At 42.6% G+C, this 18,771-nt stretch overlaps 1 protein-coding gene across 1 annotated transcript in view; it reads left to right on the forward strand.

The window, feature by feature from the left end:
• pgm5 (phosphoglucomutase 5) overlaps positions 1 to 17,585 on the forward strand; it is a 36,687-nt gene extending 19,102 nt beyond the window's left edge. The window contains exons 7-10 of the mRNA XM_070446836.1: positions 1,254 to 1,369; positions 8,128 to 8,263; positions 8,994 to 9,177; positions 16,691 to 17,585. Coding sequence (XP_070302937.1) covers positions 1,254 to 1,369; positions 8,128 to 8,263; positions 8,994 to 9,177; positions 16,691 to 16,936 — 682 coding nt within the window. The 3' untranslated portion in view covers positions 16,937 to 17,585. The remainder of the gene's footprint in view (positions 1 to 1,253; positions 1,370 to 8,127; positions 8,264 to 8,993; positions 9,178 to 16,690) is intronic.
• Positions 17,586 to 18,771: the final 1,186 nt, after the last annotated feature.

The raw sequence follows: 18,771 nt of genomic DNA on the forward strand, positions 1-18,771 counted from the left end.
CTTTATGTTCTCTCTTTCTCATTCCCTTTGATATCTCTATCTATTCCTCTCTCTCTAGACTTTCCTTCCATCCTGCTCTTTTCCCCCTCTCGATTTTATCTCTTTGCTTGCTTCCTCCTCAGAAACTTCTCTCTCTCTCTGCTCTCTCTCTCTCTCTCTCTCTCTCTCTCTCTCTCTCTCTATCTCCCACTCTGTCTCTCGCTCTCTCCCTCTCTCTTACTCTCTGTCTCTCGCTCTCTCTCTCTCTCTCTCTCTGTCTCTCTGTCTCTCTGTCTCTCTTTCTCTCTCTCTCTCATATATTCATAGGGGCTTTATTGGCATGGGAAACGTGTTTACATTACCAAAGAGAGTGAGAAGACACAAAACAACATCAACATAAAACGATTAGAATTTAACGGGAAGTATTGCACTCAAAAAGGTTTAAAAAAGATAAAGACATTTCAGGTGTTATTTTAGCAATGTGCAAATAGTTGTAGTATGAATAGTAGGGAAAGATAAATAAACCGGTAAATATTGGTGGTATTTACAATGTAGTTTGTGCTCCACTGGTTGTCCTTTTCTCATGGCAACGAGCCACAAATCTTACTGCTGTGATCGCACACTGCGGTATTTCACCTAACAGATATGGGAGTTTATCGATGTTTGATTTGTTTTGTGGGTCTGTGTGATCTGTGGGAAATACGTACAGTATGTGTTTTTATTGCCAATTTTAACGGCACAAGCTGTTTGTGTACATTCATTTTAGAATGTCATATGTTTTCCCCCAACACCGCTTTCCATCAATTTGTATAGCAGATCCTCAAATTGAATCAAAAGCTTTTTTGACAAGACTTTGCTTTTGTTTTGTTTGTTTGTCAATAAGGGTGTATACATTGTCTGTCGTAAGGTATTTTGGTATTCTCTCTCTCTCTCTCTTGCTGTCACTTTCTCTCTCTGTGACTGTGTGATAGAGCACATGGCTCAATTAGCTGAAAGGTTAGCTAGTTTTGATGCTCTCTTTTCTCCTTATTAAGTTATTGGATAAGTAGATGGCAGATTGATTTGGCAGGCCAGCAGCCTGAAAGGTCACTTTGTAGTTTATGAGCTCTGACTCATAACTGGAGAAAGGGGCTACTCATACATTGGCTAATGTTGATTATGTTCTCCAGAGGTGTGTTGTCCAATCCAAATGATGTGTGTGCGTGTGTGTATTTATGTGTGTGTATACATACTCTAACTATCACTAACCCGTGTGTGTGTGTGTGTGTGTGTAGGGTGGCCAAGGCCTTGAAGGTGGCGCTGTATGAGACTCCTACAGGCTGGAGGTTCTTTGGGAACCTGATGGACTCTGGGAGGTGCTCGCTCTGCGGAGAGGAGAGCTTCGGGACAAGTGAGTGTTACTGACTGTTTCTCTCTACTCCTGTTTGACATTCACCTGAGTCGTACTGCAACTTGTCAGCAGCTGAGTTTGCTCACCTTTCAGTAGAAGCCAGTCTGTTCCTAGACAGCCATATCAGAGGAGGCTGGTGGGATGATCTCTAGAAGAATGGGCTTGTTGTAATGTCTGGAAAKGAATCAATGGAATGGAGCCAAATATTKCATTTCCATACGTTTCATGTGTTTGATACCGTTCCATTTATTCCATTCCAGCCATTATAATTAGCCCTTCCTCGTGTAGCTCCTCCCACCAGCCTCCTCTGATCCGTATACAGTACATCACATCCCTAAATAGAGGCCTGTCTCTGGTCGGAGTCATCCCAGCCTAATAGATTTGAGGGGCCGTGTGTTGTGTGTGTGAATAATCCCCATTCTTCTGCTATAAAAGGAGAGAGGAGCGCCGTGAATCACCAGAACCCACGGCCCTCTGCCGGCAGCTGCTGCTGCTCAGCCCACCAGGAAAAACTCTCTTATTCTCTCTCTCCCTCTTTCTCTCTCTCTCCCTCACTCACTCACTCTCTCTCTTTCTCTCTCAATTTCAATTTAAGGGGCTTTATTGGCATGGGAAACATAAGTTTACATTGCCAAAGCAAGTGAAATCTGAGGCATCTAAGATGGAGAGAGAGATAGAAAGGGAAAGAGGAGTATGGAGAGAGAAAGAGGGAAGGTGGGAGGGAACAGGAGAAAGAAGTAGAGAAAGTTGAAGTGAGCAGGAGAGAGAGGAAAGGAAAGAGAGATGCAGGGGGACAGTAGATAAGGAGGTAATTAAGGGAAAAGAGAACGAGGGGGAATGGAGAGCAGGGGAAAAGTGGAAGAGACAGAGATGAATAGGACAGAGTGCTATGTGACTTTGTGCTTTGCTCGACCCATTTAAGGCTAAACGACTAGAAGGAGCAGCAGTAAATTAGGGCTATGTTCGATCCTCTCTCTCCCTGTCAAACAGCTACAGCTGGAACTTTTATTCATAAACATTAGTCCGGTCTGTATTTTTTTGTCTTCTAATTTACATACATAGAATCAAATTTGAGCTTTGAGATCTTCTCAAAGTGCTTCATAAAACCATTCCATTATTATTGCTCATTGTCTTGAAATTGGCAGAGAATCAAATTGGTGGTTTGTAGCTGAACGATATAAAGGTCAGGAGATTATTATCATTATTATTCTCATTCTTCTTCTTATTGTTATACACTACGAGGCAGATGGAAGGACAGGACTGATCTTGTGATTTTGATCTTGTGATTTCTTTTGTTTTATTAGACAGCTTGTAAAGACATCCAGTGTCTCTCTCTCTCTCTGTGTGTGTGTGTGTGTGTGTGTGTGTGTGTGTGTGTGCGCATGTCCACAACAAAATTAACTTCAATGAAATCAGAAAGACAGAGAGGGGGTGGAGAGAGACAGCGGCGAGGCAGAGGAAATTGGCAACTGTCAATTTCCCAACAGCCGTACAGTGTTCTATTAGGGCCAGACTTACTAACCATTTACTCCACAACAAAGTATGCACCTCTTAGTTTCCACAGGAAACAAAACATAGAACATAACAAAAAAGATATGTTAAAAAGAAAGGAGCAGATGTAAAAGGAACAAGTTGGAACCATAAATGGGATGGTTCTTTGAAGAACCATACAAAATCCCAAACCAGAAATGTTTTTTGGGCGTCCATGACCGGAATTGAATAGCCCTGCTTTTAAGCCTGATTTGCATATTTCCCAGGGTGCCTTTAGAGTGAATTTTAGAGTTACCAGTACCGCCCATGACTGCGTTTGCAAGTGTCAGAGACATAGTTGTTGCATTCAATCAATCAATGTACATGCAAAAACATAGATGTTGAAACAAACAATTATAAAAATCAACCTGCAATAGAGCATGCCGGGAAATATGATAATGATGGGCATGGTTTTGGTTAAACTCTGGTTATTGACACCAACACTGGGGTTATTTTACACCACTGAATGTTATTTTAACTCTTTATAGTAATGTTTTAACTCAACACTAGAAATGTTAAACTGAAAAATTAAGTTAACACTGGTGAATTTGCTGTGTGCTATGAAAGGGACACATCTGCAGGCTTCCATACATTTTGAGAACCTTTTAGAATTTGGAAGAACTGTAGATGTCACGTCAAGAACCCCACTCTTAAGTCAAAGGTTCTTTATCGAGCAAGAATTCTCCAAGGAACCTTAAGAGCTGAGGAAGAACCATTTCATTTAAGAACCTATATTTTTTTCAGTGTACTATGGGCCGGTTCCGCCTTTCTTACGCACGCCTTTCCTACGCACTTCTTAGTAGTTGGTATTCAGACTTATGAAGGTGCATAATAGGCTTTGCAGGCGTGGTTCACTTGCGCATGCTGAATAAATGTCATTCAACAGCTGAAAACCCGCCCACTTGCTGGCCAACAGATTTTCTCTTGGAGTTTTCATTCAATAGGGTTTTCAGTACATTTATCTTAAGCCATCCCTTTAAATATGGTGTACCTTTAATTATAATTTTGCCGACAGACTAGAATACATCGAGAGAATGGGTTCAGAAAATAGGGATCAATGAAAGACAGCCATCTATGCATATTCGTCTCAGTTTCAGCATCAACTGGTAGATTAAAAAATACTCTGATTTTGTAGATTATTTAGGCACATTTTAGGGTTAAGAAAAGTATGTATGAACCATAAAAGAAAACAGGTTTGGAGAGCCTTTATCCACAAAATATATCGATGAATAAAAAATACAGTGGTTTGATTCATCCTGAAAGTTGTCATATTCAAGTTCAAACCATGAAATATTGGAAGGTGGAAAGAAAAGTGTACAATAGGGGTTGAATAATAGTCCTATGAATGTACCCAAACTCTCACTAATCATGGAACTGTGATGACAATGGTCCAGTCGTCATGAACCGTGCGCCAGGTTCCAGGTTTAACCTGCTACGTGTGGTCTGAGTTCCAAAATTATTCAAATAGGCTACATGTCCTAAATTATTGCACAGCGTTAGCCTAATATGATCCACTAATGCTAGCGACCCTCAGGAACAACTTACACGGATGTGACAGAGGAAAGAAAGGTAAATGCAGGGAATGATGCAGAATGTAAGCTTCAAATTGAAGGAAACAAACATTAAAGTGACTGTTATTAATGTATGTGGGTCTTACTGATGGTGGCTCCCGATACTGGCTAATATTTAACATCAAAATCAAACGGAGAAAAGCCCAGGCATTGGCTATAATTATAACATTCTAAAGCTCATACATAAACTCTGCAGGTTTAGCCCCACAGAAGCCTGTAGCTTGGGTGTAGAAATTTCATCCACCCAAATTATGAGGGCACACAATAAAAATTCTGGAAATAACAGCACAGCTATTTACAGCCTATTTCACTGTGGCTCGTTTTACTTTTTTCTCCAGGGATCATAAGGAAAACTAATCTAAAACAGTTGCTATGTGTATTTACAATCCCCTTCTCTAAATGGATTACTCATTTACCTAGCTCTTATCAATAGCTCTTATCAAGTTGTAAAATACAGTGCATGGAGAATCCTGTTATTTATATCGGGGGAAAAGAGGATTTTTTCCACTTGGAAACAGCAAGTTCGTTCCACCTTATTCATGTTTGCTCGCACGTAAAGGTGGTGGAATTATAAGGGAATTACATCAAGGCCAGAATACGGCTTATTTGTAGACACATCTCTGCCACGCCTTCATTTCTCAGATCTTCACCCCGAATTAATAGGGAATAGTATGCTATTCTCATTCTTAAGTTAAAGTTTAAAAAATGGGCATAGACAGAAAAGTGCATAAAAAGGGAATAACATTCCATTACGCTCGTTTAACTCGAGTTGGAATTGAGGCCGACGTGAATAAAGATATGTTTTATTCCATATACAGTGCATTCGGAAAAGTATTCAGATCTTCAGACTTTTTCCACATTTTGTTAAATTACAGCCTTATTCTAAAATGAATTAAATAAATAAAAATCCTGATCAATCTACACACAATACCCCATAATGACAAAGGAAAAAAAGATTTAATCCAATTTCCATTGATCATCCTTGAGATGTTTCCACCTGTGGTAAATTCAATTGATTGGACATGATTTGGAAAGGCACACACCTGTCTATATAAGGTCCCACAGTTGACAGTGCATGTCAAAGCAAAAACCAAACCTCTGGTCAAAGGAATTGTCCACAGAGCTCCGAGACAGGATTGTGTCGAGGCACAGATCAGAGGAAGGGTACCAAAAAAATGTCTGAAGCATTGAAGGTCCCCAAGAACACAGTGGCCTCCATCATTCTTAAATGGAAGAAGTTTGGAACCACCAAGACTCTTCCTAGAGCTGGCCGCCCGGCCAAACTGAGCAATCGGGGGAGAAGGGCCTTGGTCAGGAGGGTGACCAAGAACCTGATGGTCACTCTGACAGAGCTCCAGAGTTCCTCTGTGGAGATGGGAGAACCTTCCTGAAGGACAACCATCTCTGCAGCACTCCACCAATCAGGTCTTCATGGTAGAGTGGCCAGACAGAAGCCACTCCTCAGTAAAAGGCACATGCCAGCTCACTTGGAGTTTGCCAAAAGGCACCTAAAGGACTCTCAGACCATGAGAAACAAGATTCTCTGGTTTGATATAACCAAGATTGAACTCTTTCGCCTGAATGCCAAGCATCACATCTTGAGGAAACCTGCCACCATCCCTACGGTGAAGCATGGTGGAGGCAGCATCATGCTGTGGGGATGTTTTTCAGCGGCAGGGACTGTGAGACTAGTCAGGATGTAGGGGAAAGATGAACGGAGCAAAGTACAGAGAGATCATTGATGAAAACCTGCTCCAGAGTGCTCAGGACCTCAGACTGGGGTGAACGTTCACCTTCCAACAGAACAACAACCCTAAGCACACAGCCAAGACAACGCAGGAGTGGCTTCGGGACAAGTCAATTCAAGGGCTTTATTGGCATGGAAAACATATGTTAACATTGCCAAAGCAAGTGAAAATGTCCTTGAGTGGCCCAGCCAGAGCCTGGACTTGAACCAGATCGAACATCTCTGGAAAGACCTGAAAATAGCTGTGCAGCGCTCCTCCCCATCCAACCTGACAGAGCTTGAGAGGATCTGCAGAGAAGAATTGGAGACCCTCCCCCAATACAAGCTTGCCAAGCTTGTAGCGTCATACCCAAGAAGACTTGATCGTTACCAAAGGTCCTTCAAGAAAGTACAGAGTAAAAGGTCTGAATACTTATGTAAATTAGATATTTCGGGAGGGGGGTTTTCCTCATAAAATTGCAAAAATATCTAAAAACCTGTTTTTGCTTTGTCATTATGTGGTATTGTGTTTAGATTGATGAGAAAAACTATTCAATCCATCTTAGAATAAGGCTTTAACGTAACAAAATGTGGAAAAAGTCAAGGGGTCTGAATACTTTCCGAATGCACATAACTTTATTGTTTGCGTCTTTTATTCCCATTATTTTGGTTAGGTCAGGGTGTGACGAGGGTGGGTATGCTTGTTTTGTATTGTCTAGGGTTTTTTGTATGTCTAAGGGTGTTGGTAAGTCTAGGCATATGTATGTCTGTGGTGGCCTGAATTGGTTCCCAATCAGAGGCAGCTGTTTATCGTTGTCTCTGATTGGGGATCATATTTAGGTTTCCATTTTCCCTTTCGGTTTTGTGGGTTCTTGTTCTATGTTTAGTTGCCTGTCTGCACTATCCATATTAGCTTCACGTATCGTTTTGTTATTTTGTTAGTTTGTTCAGTGTTTCGTTCTTTATTAAAGAAGAATGTACGCATATCACGCCACGCCTTGGTCTCCTCCTTACAACGGCCGTGACACAGTTAGAGATCACTGGCAGTGTGAACAGACTGATCTCTCCACAGAGAGACTAGCTGCACTTAAAGAGATACCAGTCTGTCTGTGTTAGTATACTCCTCTCTCCCCAGCCGACTTTGTTTTTATTTTTACCTTTATTCAACTAGGCAAGTCAGTTAAGAACAAATTCTTATTTACAATGACGGCCTAGGAACAGTGGGTTAACTGCCTTGTTTGGGGGCAGAACGACAGATTTTTACCTTGTCAGCTCGGGGATTCGACATAGCAACCTTTCAGTTATTGGCCCAATGCTCTAACCACTAGGCTACCTAAATACTTTACAGTTAACCATACTGTAAGTCACTCTATATAAGAGTGTCTTCTAAATAACTAAATAACAACAACTTTTACTCATACGTTCAGCATATGTGGCCATGCGGGAAATCAAACCCACAACCCTGGTTCTACAAGCACCATTTTCCAACCCAACTGAGCCACATCAATATCAGCAATATGAATAGTACTACCAACAGAATGTGTTGTGAGAGAGCTGGCTTCCTGTTCTGTAGAAAGCCATCAGACTCCCAGAGAGACTCAGGAGAGGCATGTTTGTGTGTTTGTGTGAGAGCCAGAGAAACAAACTAGTGGCTGTTAAAGTCTATGGCTCAGAGTTGAACTGAAGAAAGGGTTTTTGTCAGAATGCCTATTAGAATGTCTGTTAAAATGCCTATGAAATAAACCTTGTTTTAATCAGTTTTAGCCAAGGAATTCTCCAGGGTAACATCCCTTAACAAATATCCCATGTTGGTCTAACATCCCACTCTGCCCCATATGTTTGTAACAGGTAATAACAGGGTTATGAAGGTTTAAAACAGGGTTATGAAGGTTCATGTTCTCCTGGGCTACCTTTTCTCCACCCGTGTACAGGTTCAGACCACATCCGTGAGAAGGACGGTCTGTGGTCGGTGCTGGTGTGGCTGTCCATGATGGCTGCCAGGAAACAGGGCGTGGATGAGATCGTCAAGGACCACTGGGCCAAGCTCGGACGCAACTACTTCTGCAGGTCACTACAGTCGATACTCTGCTATGCAATCAATCAATCAATCAATGAAGCCCCCCCCCCCCATTAAAACCATATTGATGCCTTGGTGTTGCATAAGGTGTCCCCTTCTCCTGCCCCGGATGACTCCGTTATGCACCCCCCATTAGTCTCTTTATCTCAGTCCGTCCCCCCTGTCCCCACCCCCCCTTCTAGCTCTTATTTTAGCTGCTCCCCCAGGAGAGACAGAGAGACTAGTACTGCCAGTGTTCCCCATTGTCCAAATACATAATGCTCAATATTCCCACGTAAATGTTCCTAAACCTGAGGGAGATGGAGGGGAAATAACCACCTCAGTCTCAACACAGACCCAACTGTTGGGACTTTGTTTGGGCTTTACTGTGAAGACAGAACATGAATGGAGATTTATATCAGGAATTGTTCAGTGTCTGTAAATGTCAAGGCTCTAACGTTGTTTAAAGAAGCTCTACAGTTAATTAAGTGTCTTAAAATGTGTTTGTCTCTGTGCTTGTGGTTTCAAGGAGTGTTTGTGTGTCTTTATGCTGCATTTGTGTATGTGTATGTGGTTCGAATCCCCGAGCCGACTAGGTGAAAAATATGTTGATGTGCCCTTGAGCAAGTTACTTTTGCGCCTGTAAGTCGCTCTGGATAAGAGCGTCTGCCAAATGACTAAAACGTTCATGTAATCTGTGCGCGCGCACCTGTGTTCACACCTGTGTATGTGTGTCCCCAGGTTTGACTATGAGGGGGTGGACCCCAGAGCAGCCTTCTATCTGATGAGGGACTTGGAGGGGGTGATCACAGACAAAGCCTTCCCAAGCCAGAAGTTTGCTGTGGGGAATGCCGTCTACAGCGTGGAGCGGGCTGATAACTTTGAGTACGTGGACCCTGTGGACGGAACCGTGGTCCGCAACCAGGTCAGTCTACCTGCCCCATGGCTCTGAGAGGGGAGGAGGGGAGGAGGGGAAGAGGGGAGAGAAGAGGAGGGGAGGGGAGAAGGAAAGGAGGTTTGGTTGTCTATGAGGTCTATATAATTGTTCACTTTATTAGTCAAAAAGTCGGCATATATTCCTCTTCCCTCTATCTTTCTATCCTCCTACTCCTCTCTGCTCCACACCACCCAGAGTGCATGTACCCAGAGTGGGGTTCCATGTTTGGGCATGGCTGTCTCTATCCCTCCTCCTCAGCCAGTAAACACACACACACACACACACAGTAGAGCACTGCTTTGCACCACACTGAGAGACAGAAACAGGGCAGCTAGACAGGCAGAGATACAGTAGTGGTGTGATATACAACCTCTGGTTAGGAACAGTTGGCCTACTGTTGATGTTGAACATACTTTTGAGTGGTAAACACTTCTCTCCGGCTCTTACTTCACTGGTTCCCAAATGGTGTGAAGGCCCCGCTGGTCACAGTCGAGTCCTGCGTGTTTTTCAGAAGTAAAGCTATTCAGCACATTAGACCATATGTCTATGGCGTTGGTTCTGGTGACATGTTGAGTCATGAGAAGACTCCCAAAATTGTAGGTGGGTCACAGGGCTAAACGGTTTGGGAACAAGTGATGTGCATAAGGCAGTGATGTCACAGTGGCTGATGTTTTTGCTTGGCCTTTATTCTGATTGGTTGACCTGGTTTTAGTCTGGGGTTTGCAATGTCATTGGTGGAGGCAGATATGTCTCGGCTGGGGCCTGTATTGTGATTGGTGGAAAGACTGATGAATCGGAGTCTGTGTCAGCCATCCACACACATCTCAGTAAAGATGATGAGTGTTATAGACAGTCTACTGTTGGTGAATGTAAACACAGACACACACACCACTGCCCCCCCCCCCCCCCCCCCCCCCCCCCCCCCCCCCCCCCCCCCCCCCCCCCCCCCCCCCCCCCCCCCCCATCATATCCTTGTCTGTGAAGTTTACCCTGCGGACTACCTCGTTCTGTCCTGGAATGTGTGGAAACTAGCCTGGCATCGACATTTCTCAGCCTCCAGCCCTAGCTCATATGACACACATAGACAAAATAATGACTCGTAAATCCTGATGGCCACCCATTGGTGTCAGGAGTCTTGGTCTGGGATGTATGATGGCATAAGAGATGGAAGCGTGTGTGTCTGCGTGTGTGTGTGTGTGTGTTTAGCTGTACGTGTGTGTGTGTGTGTGTGTGTGTTTTCAGTCAGTCACAGTCCCAATCGGACCTGTGACAGTAGCAGGATCAAACCTGGGCCACCCTTCACTGTCACCGGGAGCTCACAGTGTTCGACAGAGGCACAGCAATTACAGCGAGTAAGTCAGTCAATCAAAAGTGTGACATTCCCCTCCCCCAGTAAACCCTGCTCCCCCTCGTCCATATTATTACATGAGACATTCCACATAGACACAGGGTTGTGTCAGCTGTTGTCTCTCCCCTCTGCCTGTCTGCCTGTGAGAGGGAGGGCGGTGTCAGCTGTCCCGCACATACGTGTACACACACATAAGCATATTTACACACACACGCCGGAGTATACATATATTCTTAAAACGGAGACACAAGCTCACAAATGTTCACACATACAGAGAGACTGTACACATGCTGTGCACATACAAACAAACACACATGCAGACTGGCTGTGATGACATGTCGAGGGAAGAGGGGCTTTACAGAGCTATGAGTGGGTTGCCTCTGTAGCCTGCTACTGAATTCTTACCACATAGACAGATTACACACATACTATTGTACATTGACCCTCTCTCTCCTGACACAAACTAACAACTACATGTACACAAACACAGATAGGGTTGCACTGTAGGTAAGCACACACACACACACATACACACAGCAGGGTCAATTCTTACCTTTACTCATATGACTACAGCGGCATCTAGTGGATGTCATTTGATACTGCATTAAACAACCCTGACTCTCCTCTGTCTCACTGCCTCTGGACTGTCTGTCTACCGGTCTCAAATCAAACGTTATTTGTCACATGTGCCGAATACAACAAGTGTAGACTTTACCGTGAAATGCTTACTTACAAACCCTTAACCAACAGTGCAGTTGCCTCTGATCGGTCTGTCTTCCTGTCTCACTGCCGCTGGTCTGTCTGTCTACCTTTCTCAATGCCTCTGGTCGGTCTGTCTACCTGTCTCACTGCCTCTGATCTGTCTGTCTACCTGTCTGCCTCTGGTCTGTCTGTCTCTGTCTCACTGCCGCTGGACTGTCTGTCTACCGGTCTCACTGCCTCTGATCTGTCTGTCTCTGTCTCACTGCCGCTGGTCTGTCTGTCTATCTGTCTCAATGCCTCTGGTCTGTCTGTCTCTCTTTCTCACTGCCACTGGTCTGTCTACCTGTTTCACTGCCTCTGGTCTGTCTACCTGTCTCAATGCCTCTGGTCTGTCTATCTGTCTCAATGCCTCTGGTATGTCTGTCTCTCTGTCTCACAGCCACTGGTCTGTCTGTCTCTCTGTCCTCACAGCCCACTGGTCTTGTCTGTCTCGTCTGTCCTCAGCAGCCACTGGTCTGTCCTGTCTCTCTTCTCCGACAGGCCACTTGGTCTTGTCTGTCTCTCCCCTGTCCTCACAGGCCACTGGTCTGTTCGGTCCTTCCTTCTCAAATGCCACTGGGCTGTCTGGTACCCATCCCATGTCTCACCACTGCCGTCTGGACTCGTCTCTGTCTACCGTCTCAACTGCCTCTGAATCTGTCCCTTGTCTTACCGGTCCACTTGGCCTCGTGACTCTGTCCTGTTCCTGTCTCAATGCCTCTGGTCTGTCTGTACTCATGTCTCACTGCCGCTGGGTTCCTCTGTCTGCTTAACCTTTCCTCAATGCCTCTGGTTCCTGTTCTGTCTCGTGTCTCACTGCCGCTGGTCTGTTCTGTCTACACCTCCTCCAATGGCCTCTGGTCTGTCTATTGTCTGCACTCGCTTCTGATCCGGTCCCTGTCTACCTGTCTCACTGGTCTCCTGGTCTGTCTGTCTTCACGGTCTCACATGCATCTGGTCTGTCGCTGTCTACCTTCTCACTTGCCTTCTTGGGTGCCCATTGTCCCTGCTCTCTCTGTCCGCTCAACTGCCTCTGTCTGTCTATTTACAGGGTCCCTGCGGCATCTGTACTTCACTGATGCTATCCGTCTGGTTGCTTCACGTCTGCGTGGGAGGTGCGGGGCAGGGGCCGGGGCCAAGGTCCCGGATCTAGGCAAGAGAGCTTAGAGGAGAGGACCCGAGAGACAAACAGAGGAAACCTCAGGTAGGGAGTTTCTTTAACCACTGAAATCCCATTGATGATAGGTAAACTATAACATTCAAGTGTGTGGTGTGGGTGTGTGTGTGTGTGTGTGTGTGTGTGTGTGTGTGTGTGTGCGCTTAATCTTTGAAGGGTTGATCCTAGAACCCTTTATTAATGGTTCCACCAGCCTTATTAGCCTTTAAAATTAAACTCTTTATGACAATACATTACATACTGTATATCATAAGGCCTTTCTTCGAGGGCCTAGTTATACCATAACACAGTAACTCAGTCCAGCTTTCAACTTTAGTCTTGAAAGTTGTAATAGTAGAATACACAAGGTGCAATTTGAAATTGGGTGGCGCATCATCAGTTCCTCTTGTCATGTCAGTCATTACATACCTTAGAGAACTATTTATAACTTGTCAGAAATGTCCAGATTAACTAGCCCAATGTTTTTTAGCAAGGTTTTTTAGCCAATAGATTTAGTTGTAATGTTTGAGTCACTCAAATATCACACAAATACACATTAGACATGGCAAAATGTATAGAATTGCAAGACAATTTGCTGTAAAACTGCAACATTGCCTCTGCACCCCATGACACAATGTGTCAAATTGCAGGAAATAAGCTTTAAGCCTGCTCAATGTTTTTTCCACCAACAAGAGGGGTGTGAACAGTCTGTCTCATGTACAGTGCTTGTGCCCATAGAAATAGACGTTGCGCGCGCACTCCGGAATATTCCATAATGCTGGAAGTGGGACCTAAATGAAAAAGTTTGGGAACCCCTGCCCTAACATTGTGCTGTTAGGAAACTCCTGGTTTACAGGCCACATCAGGGGCCTCATTTAAAAAATAAATATTAGATTTATACTTGAACTTAGTCTTAAGATCATTTCCGACGGTGTGCTTATGTTCGATTCATTAAAGATACTGAGCATAAAAAAACCTTGCTTGCGCAGGTTCTAAGAAGCCCATTTGTAACTTACGCACCTGTGATCTATAAATCTCAAATTAACTTAAAATTGACAGCACCTGAATGTGCCTTACAATCAGCGATTTCCCCTTATAGAATGCTAGCACAAATGAGGGTTTAGTCAGGAATAGCCATGGACCAAAAGAGAAAAGCAAACTTTTTGGAAGACGAGATCACGGTGATGGTAGAGGAGATTGAAGACAGGCAAAACATATTATTCGGTGGACTAAATAGTGGGTTGACAAACAAAGTCAAACAGGTAGCTTGGGAGCATGTCGCCTCTGCAGTGAACGAGGTAGGGCAGCAAGACAGAACTGTGACTGATGTGAAAAAGAAATGGTCTGACCTTAAACTGCAAGGGATAAAAAGAATAGCCGTACATAACCAGCATGAAAATCCCTTACGTCAAGTCTAGACTTTGCGTAGAGATAAGATCATTTCCACGTCAAAGTAAGGCTTTATATATAACTACTTAAACGTGGTTTTCTTTTTAAGTTCTACTTAAGATCAAAATTGATCGTAAGTCCGTTTTATAAATGAGGCCCCTGTCCTGCAAGTCACGTAATGATGGCGGCAAAGTGATGTGTAATTCCTATTGGAATCCAGCCAGAGCGAGGATATCCAACAATTTTAACTTTTAATCACCTGCAATCTGCATTCAGAATTTTGATTAATGTGACTACCTAATTCATCTAAACTGGAACAACCATCTCAGTAACGGGTGCAATAAGTCCAACTACTAACAGATTGGATTAATTTAGAAAAATGTATGTTATTTATCTTTGTGTAGAATAGGTTTAAAAACCCACCCTCCCAGATCCGGGATCCTCCTCATCAGAAACGCTGACTAGCATAGCCTAGCATAGCGCCACAAGTAAATAATAGCATATAAATATCATGAAATCACAAGTCCAATACAGCAAATTAAAGATAAACATCTTGTGAATCCAGCCAACAAGTCCGATTTTTTAAATGTTTTACAGCGAAAACACAACATATATTTATGTTAGCTCACCACAATAGCTGTCTCTTATACACATCTAGATGTGTATAAGAGACAGATGTTATACAATACATTTATGTTTTGTTCGAAAATGTGCATATTTATAGCTACAAATCCTGGTTTTACATTGGTGCCATGATCATAAATGGCTCCAAAACAGCCGGAATAATTACAGAGAGCAACGTGAAATACAGAAATACTCATCATAAAACATTTATGAAAAATACATGTTGTACACATAATTAAAGATAAACATCTTGTGAATCCAGCCAACAAGTCCGATTTTTTAAATGTTTTACAGCGAAAACACAACATATATTTATGTTAGCTCACCACAATAGCCCAAAACACAAAGCCATTTTTTCACCGCAAAGATAGCTTTCACAAAACCCACAAATAGAGATAAAAATAATCACTAACCTTTGAACAACTTCATCAGATGACAGTCTTATAACATCATGTTATACAATACATTTATGTTTTGTTCGAAAATGTGCATATTTATAGCTACAAATCCTGGTTTTACATTGTGAACATGTCGCCAAAATGCTCCAAATTGTCCGGAGAAATTTTAGAGAGTCACGTAATCTAACAGAAAAACTCATCATCAACATGTATTTTTCAGCAAAGTTTGACATATAATTAAAGATACACTGGTTCTTAATGCAACCGCTGTGTTAGATTTAAAAAAATTACTTTAGTAAAAAGCACAGCATACAATAATCTGAGMCAGCGCTCAGCCATTCTCCGCCATGTTGGAGTCAACATATTCAACAAAAATACGAAATAACATCATAAATATTCTCTTACCTTTGATGAACTTTCATCAGAATGCAGTGCCAGGAATCCTTGTTCCACAATAAATCGTTGTTTTGTTTTAGAATGTCCATTTCTTCTGTCGAATTAGCAACTTTGGCTAGCATGTGTAGCTCACGTGTCCATGAAAGTTTGACGCATGGAACGAAAAATTCAAAAAGTGATAATAAAAGTCGAATAAACTGGTCAAACTCAGTTGAGAATCCATCTTTAGGATGTTTTTCTCGTATGTATCCAATAACGTCCCAGACGGAGCATTTCTTCGTGTCTACCTAAGGCATTGCAGACAACGATATGGTGCACCCAGGTGCGCAGCAAAATACTGCCAATATGGCTGATCTGTCACTCCAAAAGCTCTCATTCGGTCCCACATCAGGCTAGACACCTCATTCAACGTTCTACTGCCTGTTGACATCTAGTGGAAGGCGTATGAAGTGCATACATATCCATAAATACAAGGCAATTGAATAGGCGAAGCCTTTCACAGAGACCCATTTCAGAATTTTCACTTCCTGTTTGGAAGTTTGCCTGCCAAATGAGTTCTGTTTTACTCACAGATATAATTCAAACAGTTTTAGAAACTTCAGAGTGTTTTCTATCCAATAGTAATAATAATATGCATATCATATGATCTAGAACAGAGTACGAGGCCATTTAATTTGGGCACTATTTTTTCCCAAAGTGAAAATGGCGCCCCCTATTAAACCAATCAACATACATGCAAAAACACATATATGTTGATTGGTTTGGGGGAAAAAACGATGTATTCCAGTTTTAAAATGAATTTTAAGGCAGAAAATGTGACGACTGTGAAAGGGGTCTGTAGACTTTCACTAGTGACTGGAGGTGAGTCCTCCCTTACTAAACAAACCCAATGAAATGATAACAGCTGTTAAATACTTAACCTATAAAGAATTGCCATACTGTATCTTCAGTGTGTATAGAGTTGATGTTTATGGTGTCTGGTTGGACAGTTATCTGTAAGACTGGAGGGCTTTTGCTTTTATGTTCAGGCTGTTGTCATTTGTTTTGGTGGAGTACAGTATACACCTGATTTCTGAAGCTGGTTTTAGATACTTGATTAAGTTTGTACAGTACAGCTATATGTAGTTCACTACTCCCCAACACTGGATTCTTAGTAGGAACCAATGTGGGTAGTGTAGAAGGCTCTGGGGTTAGGGCTGTCTAGTTAAGGAGAATGCCAATGCATTCATGCTTATAATCTACCACTACTACTGATTACCTTCAATGCCTTTTACACAGGGACGTAAGGGATTAACATATTCTCAGTCACTGTCCCTTGGCCGTCCTGCATTTTGAGTATGCTGTAACTATGTTGCTAGTATACCAATACCACACGTACATTGTACACTTATTGGAACATGAGCAGTGGTAGTGCATCCTTTCAAGGTCTCTATGGGCATTCGCCATTAGAAAAGAAAGCCTGAAGTAGTGGCAGTAATGTGTGAAGTGTGTATAAAGCAGTGTGTGCTGTCTGTATACCAGGCGGTGCTTGGTCCCCCCCCCATTGCCAGTATTAGTGCTTTGTGTAAAGTGCGTATAAAGCTGTGTGTGTGTTCTGTGTCCCAGGCGGTGCTGGGTCCCCTCATCGCCATTGCCCTGAAGATCTCTGACATCCACGAGAGAACAGGACACCGCGGCCCCACCGTCATCACCTGAGCTCTGCTCCACCGCACACACACACACACACACACACACCTGAGTGCTCCCCCCCCACAAAACACACACATCTCTGAGGCCACCATGTCCTGCTTGTTGCCACACCTGGGGCCAATAGCAAGCAAGCGCTATTCACTCTCTATTTATCTCAACATTTTAAATATTATTTGGTCTGCAAAGAAAAGAAGCAAGCTGTGTATTTCAGCAGTTGATAAGACACCAATTGTTAATATCATGCCTCTGTTTTGAAAGTTTTATGTTCTGGATGTGTGAAATTACAGCCACAAAGCCTGTGTCTTTATCTATGTGTGTGTGTGTGTGTATTTGTTTGCCTTATCATTCATTATAAAGGCGACTGACAGAATTAAAGTCCAGTTGTTTATACAACATGTTTTCTTACGATATATTTTTAACATAGTATAATTTTAAGCAGCGTTTCACCTTTCAGAAAGTTTATGCCACATGCGCGCACGCACGCACACACGCACACACACACACACGCATTCTTCCAAGTACTCTTCCAGGAGTAAATCGCACATACAGAAAAATGATATATTGGAATATATTTCAATAAAATATAATAATATTTAAATATATGTGGGAAATGTATTTATCAAATATATAAATAAATAAAATATCCAGAAAATCACATTGTATGATTTTTATAAGTAATTAATTTGCATTTTATTGGACACACCTACTCATTCATCCTTTGCCTTGATGACAGCTTTGCACACTCTAAGCATTCGCTCAATCAGCTTCATCTGTTTTGATTTATGTCTAATACCTTTTTAAGAATTTATCTGATCGCTTTTCCATCTGTCTAACCAGAAATCAAAGCCTTTGCTTATTCCTTATTTTTGGGATGGAAAATGGTTGAAAAATATACAGTACCAGTCAAAAGTTTGGACACAAATGTATTTGTATTTGTCACCAGTAAAGCACCCCAACACCATCACACCTCCTCCATGCTTCACAGTTGGAACCACACATGCGAAGATCATCCATCCACCTACTCTACGTCTCACAAAGACACGGAGGTTGGAACCAAAAATCTCAAATTTGGACTCATCAGACAAAAGGACAGATTTCCGCCGGTCTAATGTCCTTTGCTTGTGTTTCTTGGCCCAAGAAAGTCTCTTATTTTTTGTGTGTCCTTTAGTAGTGGTTTCTTTGCAGCAATTTGACCATGAAGGCCTGATTCACGCAGTCTCCTCTGAACAGTTAATGTTGAGATGTGTCTGCTACTTGAACTCTGAAGCATTTATTTGGGCTGCAATCTGAGGTACGGTTAATTGCTGATTTCTGAGGCTGGTAACTCTAATGAACGTATCCTCTGCAGCAGAGGTAACTCTGGGTCTTCCTTTCCTGTGGTGGGCCTCATGAGAGCCAGTTTTATCATAGTGCTAGATGGTTTTTGAAGAAACTTTCAAAGTTCTTGAAATGTTCCGGATTGACTGACCTTCATGTCTTAAAGTAATGATGGACTGTTGTTTCTCTTTGGTGATTTGAGCTGTTCTTGCCATAATATGGTATTTTACCAAATAGGGCTATCTTCTGAATACCACACAACTGATTGGCTCAAATGCATTAAGAAGGAAAGAAATTCCACAAATTAACTTTTAACAGGGCACACCTGTTAATTGAAATGCATTCCAGGTGACTACCTCATGAAGCTGGTTGAGAGAATGCCAAGAGTGTGCAAAGCTGTCATCAAGGCAAAGGGTGGCTACTTTGAAGAGTCTCAAATATAAAACATATTTTGATTTGTTTAACACTTTTTTGGTTACTACATGATTCCATATGTGTTCAAATGTATTAATTTTGTAAGTATA

The sequence above is a fragment of the Salvelinus sp. IW2-2015 genome, linkage group LG15 (assembly GCF_002910315.2).
Source record: "Salvelinus sp. IW2-2015 linkage group LG15, ASM291031v2, whole genome shotgun sequence".
NCBI lineage: Eukaryota > Metazoa > Chordata > Actinopteri > Salmoniformes > Salmonidae > Salvelinus > Salvelinus sp. IW2-2015.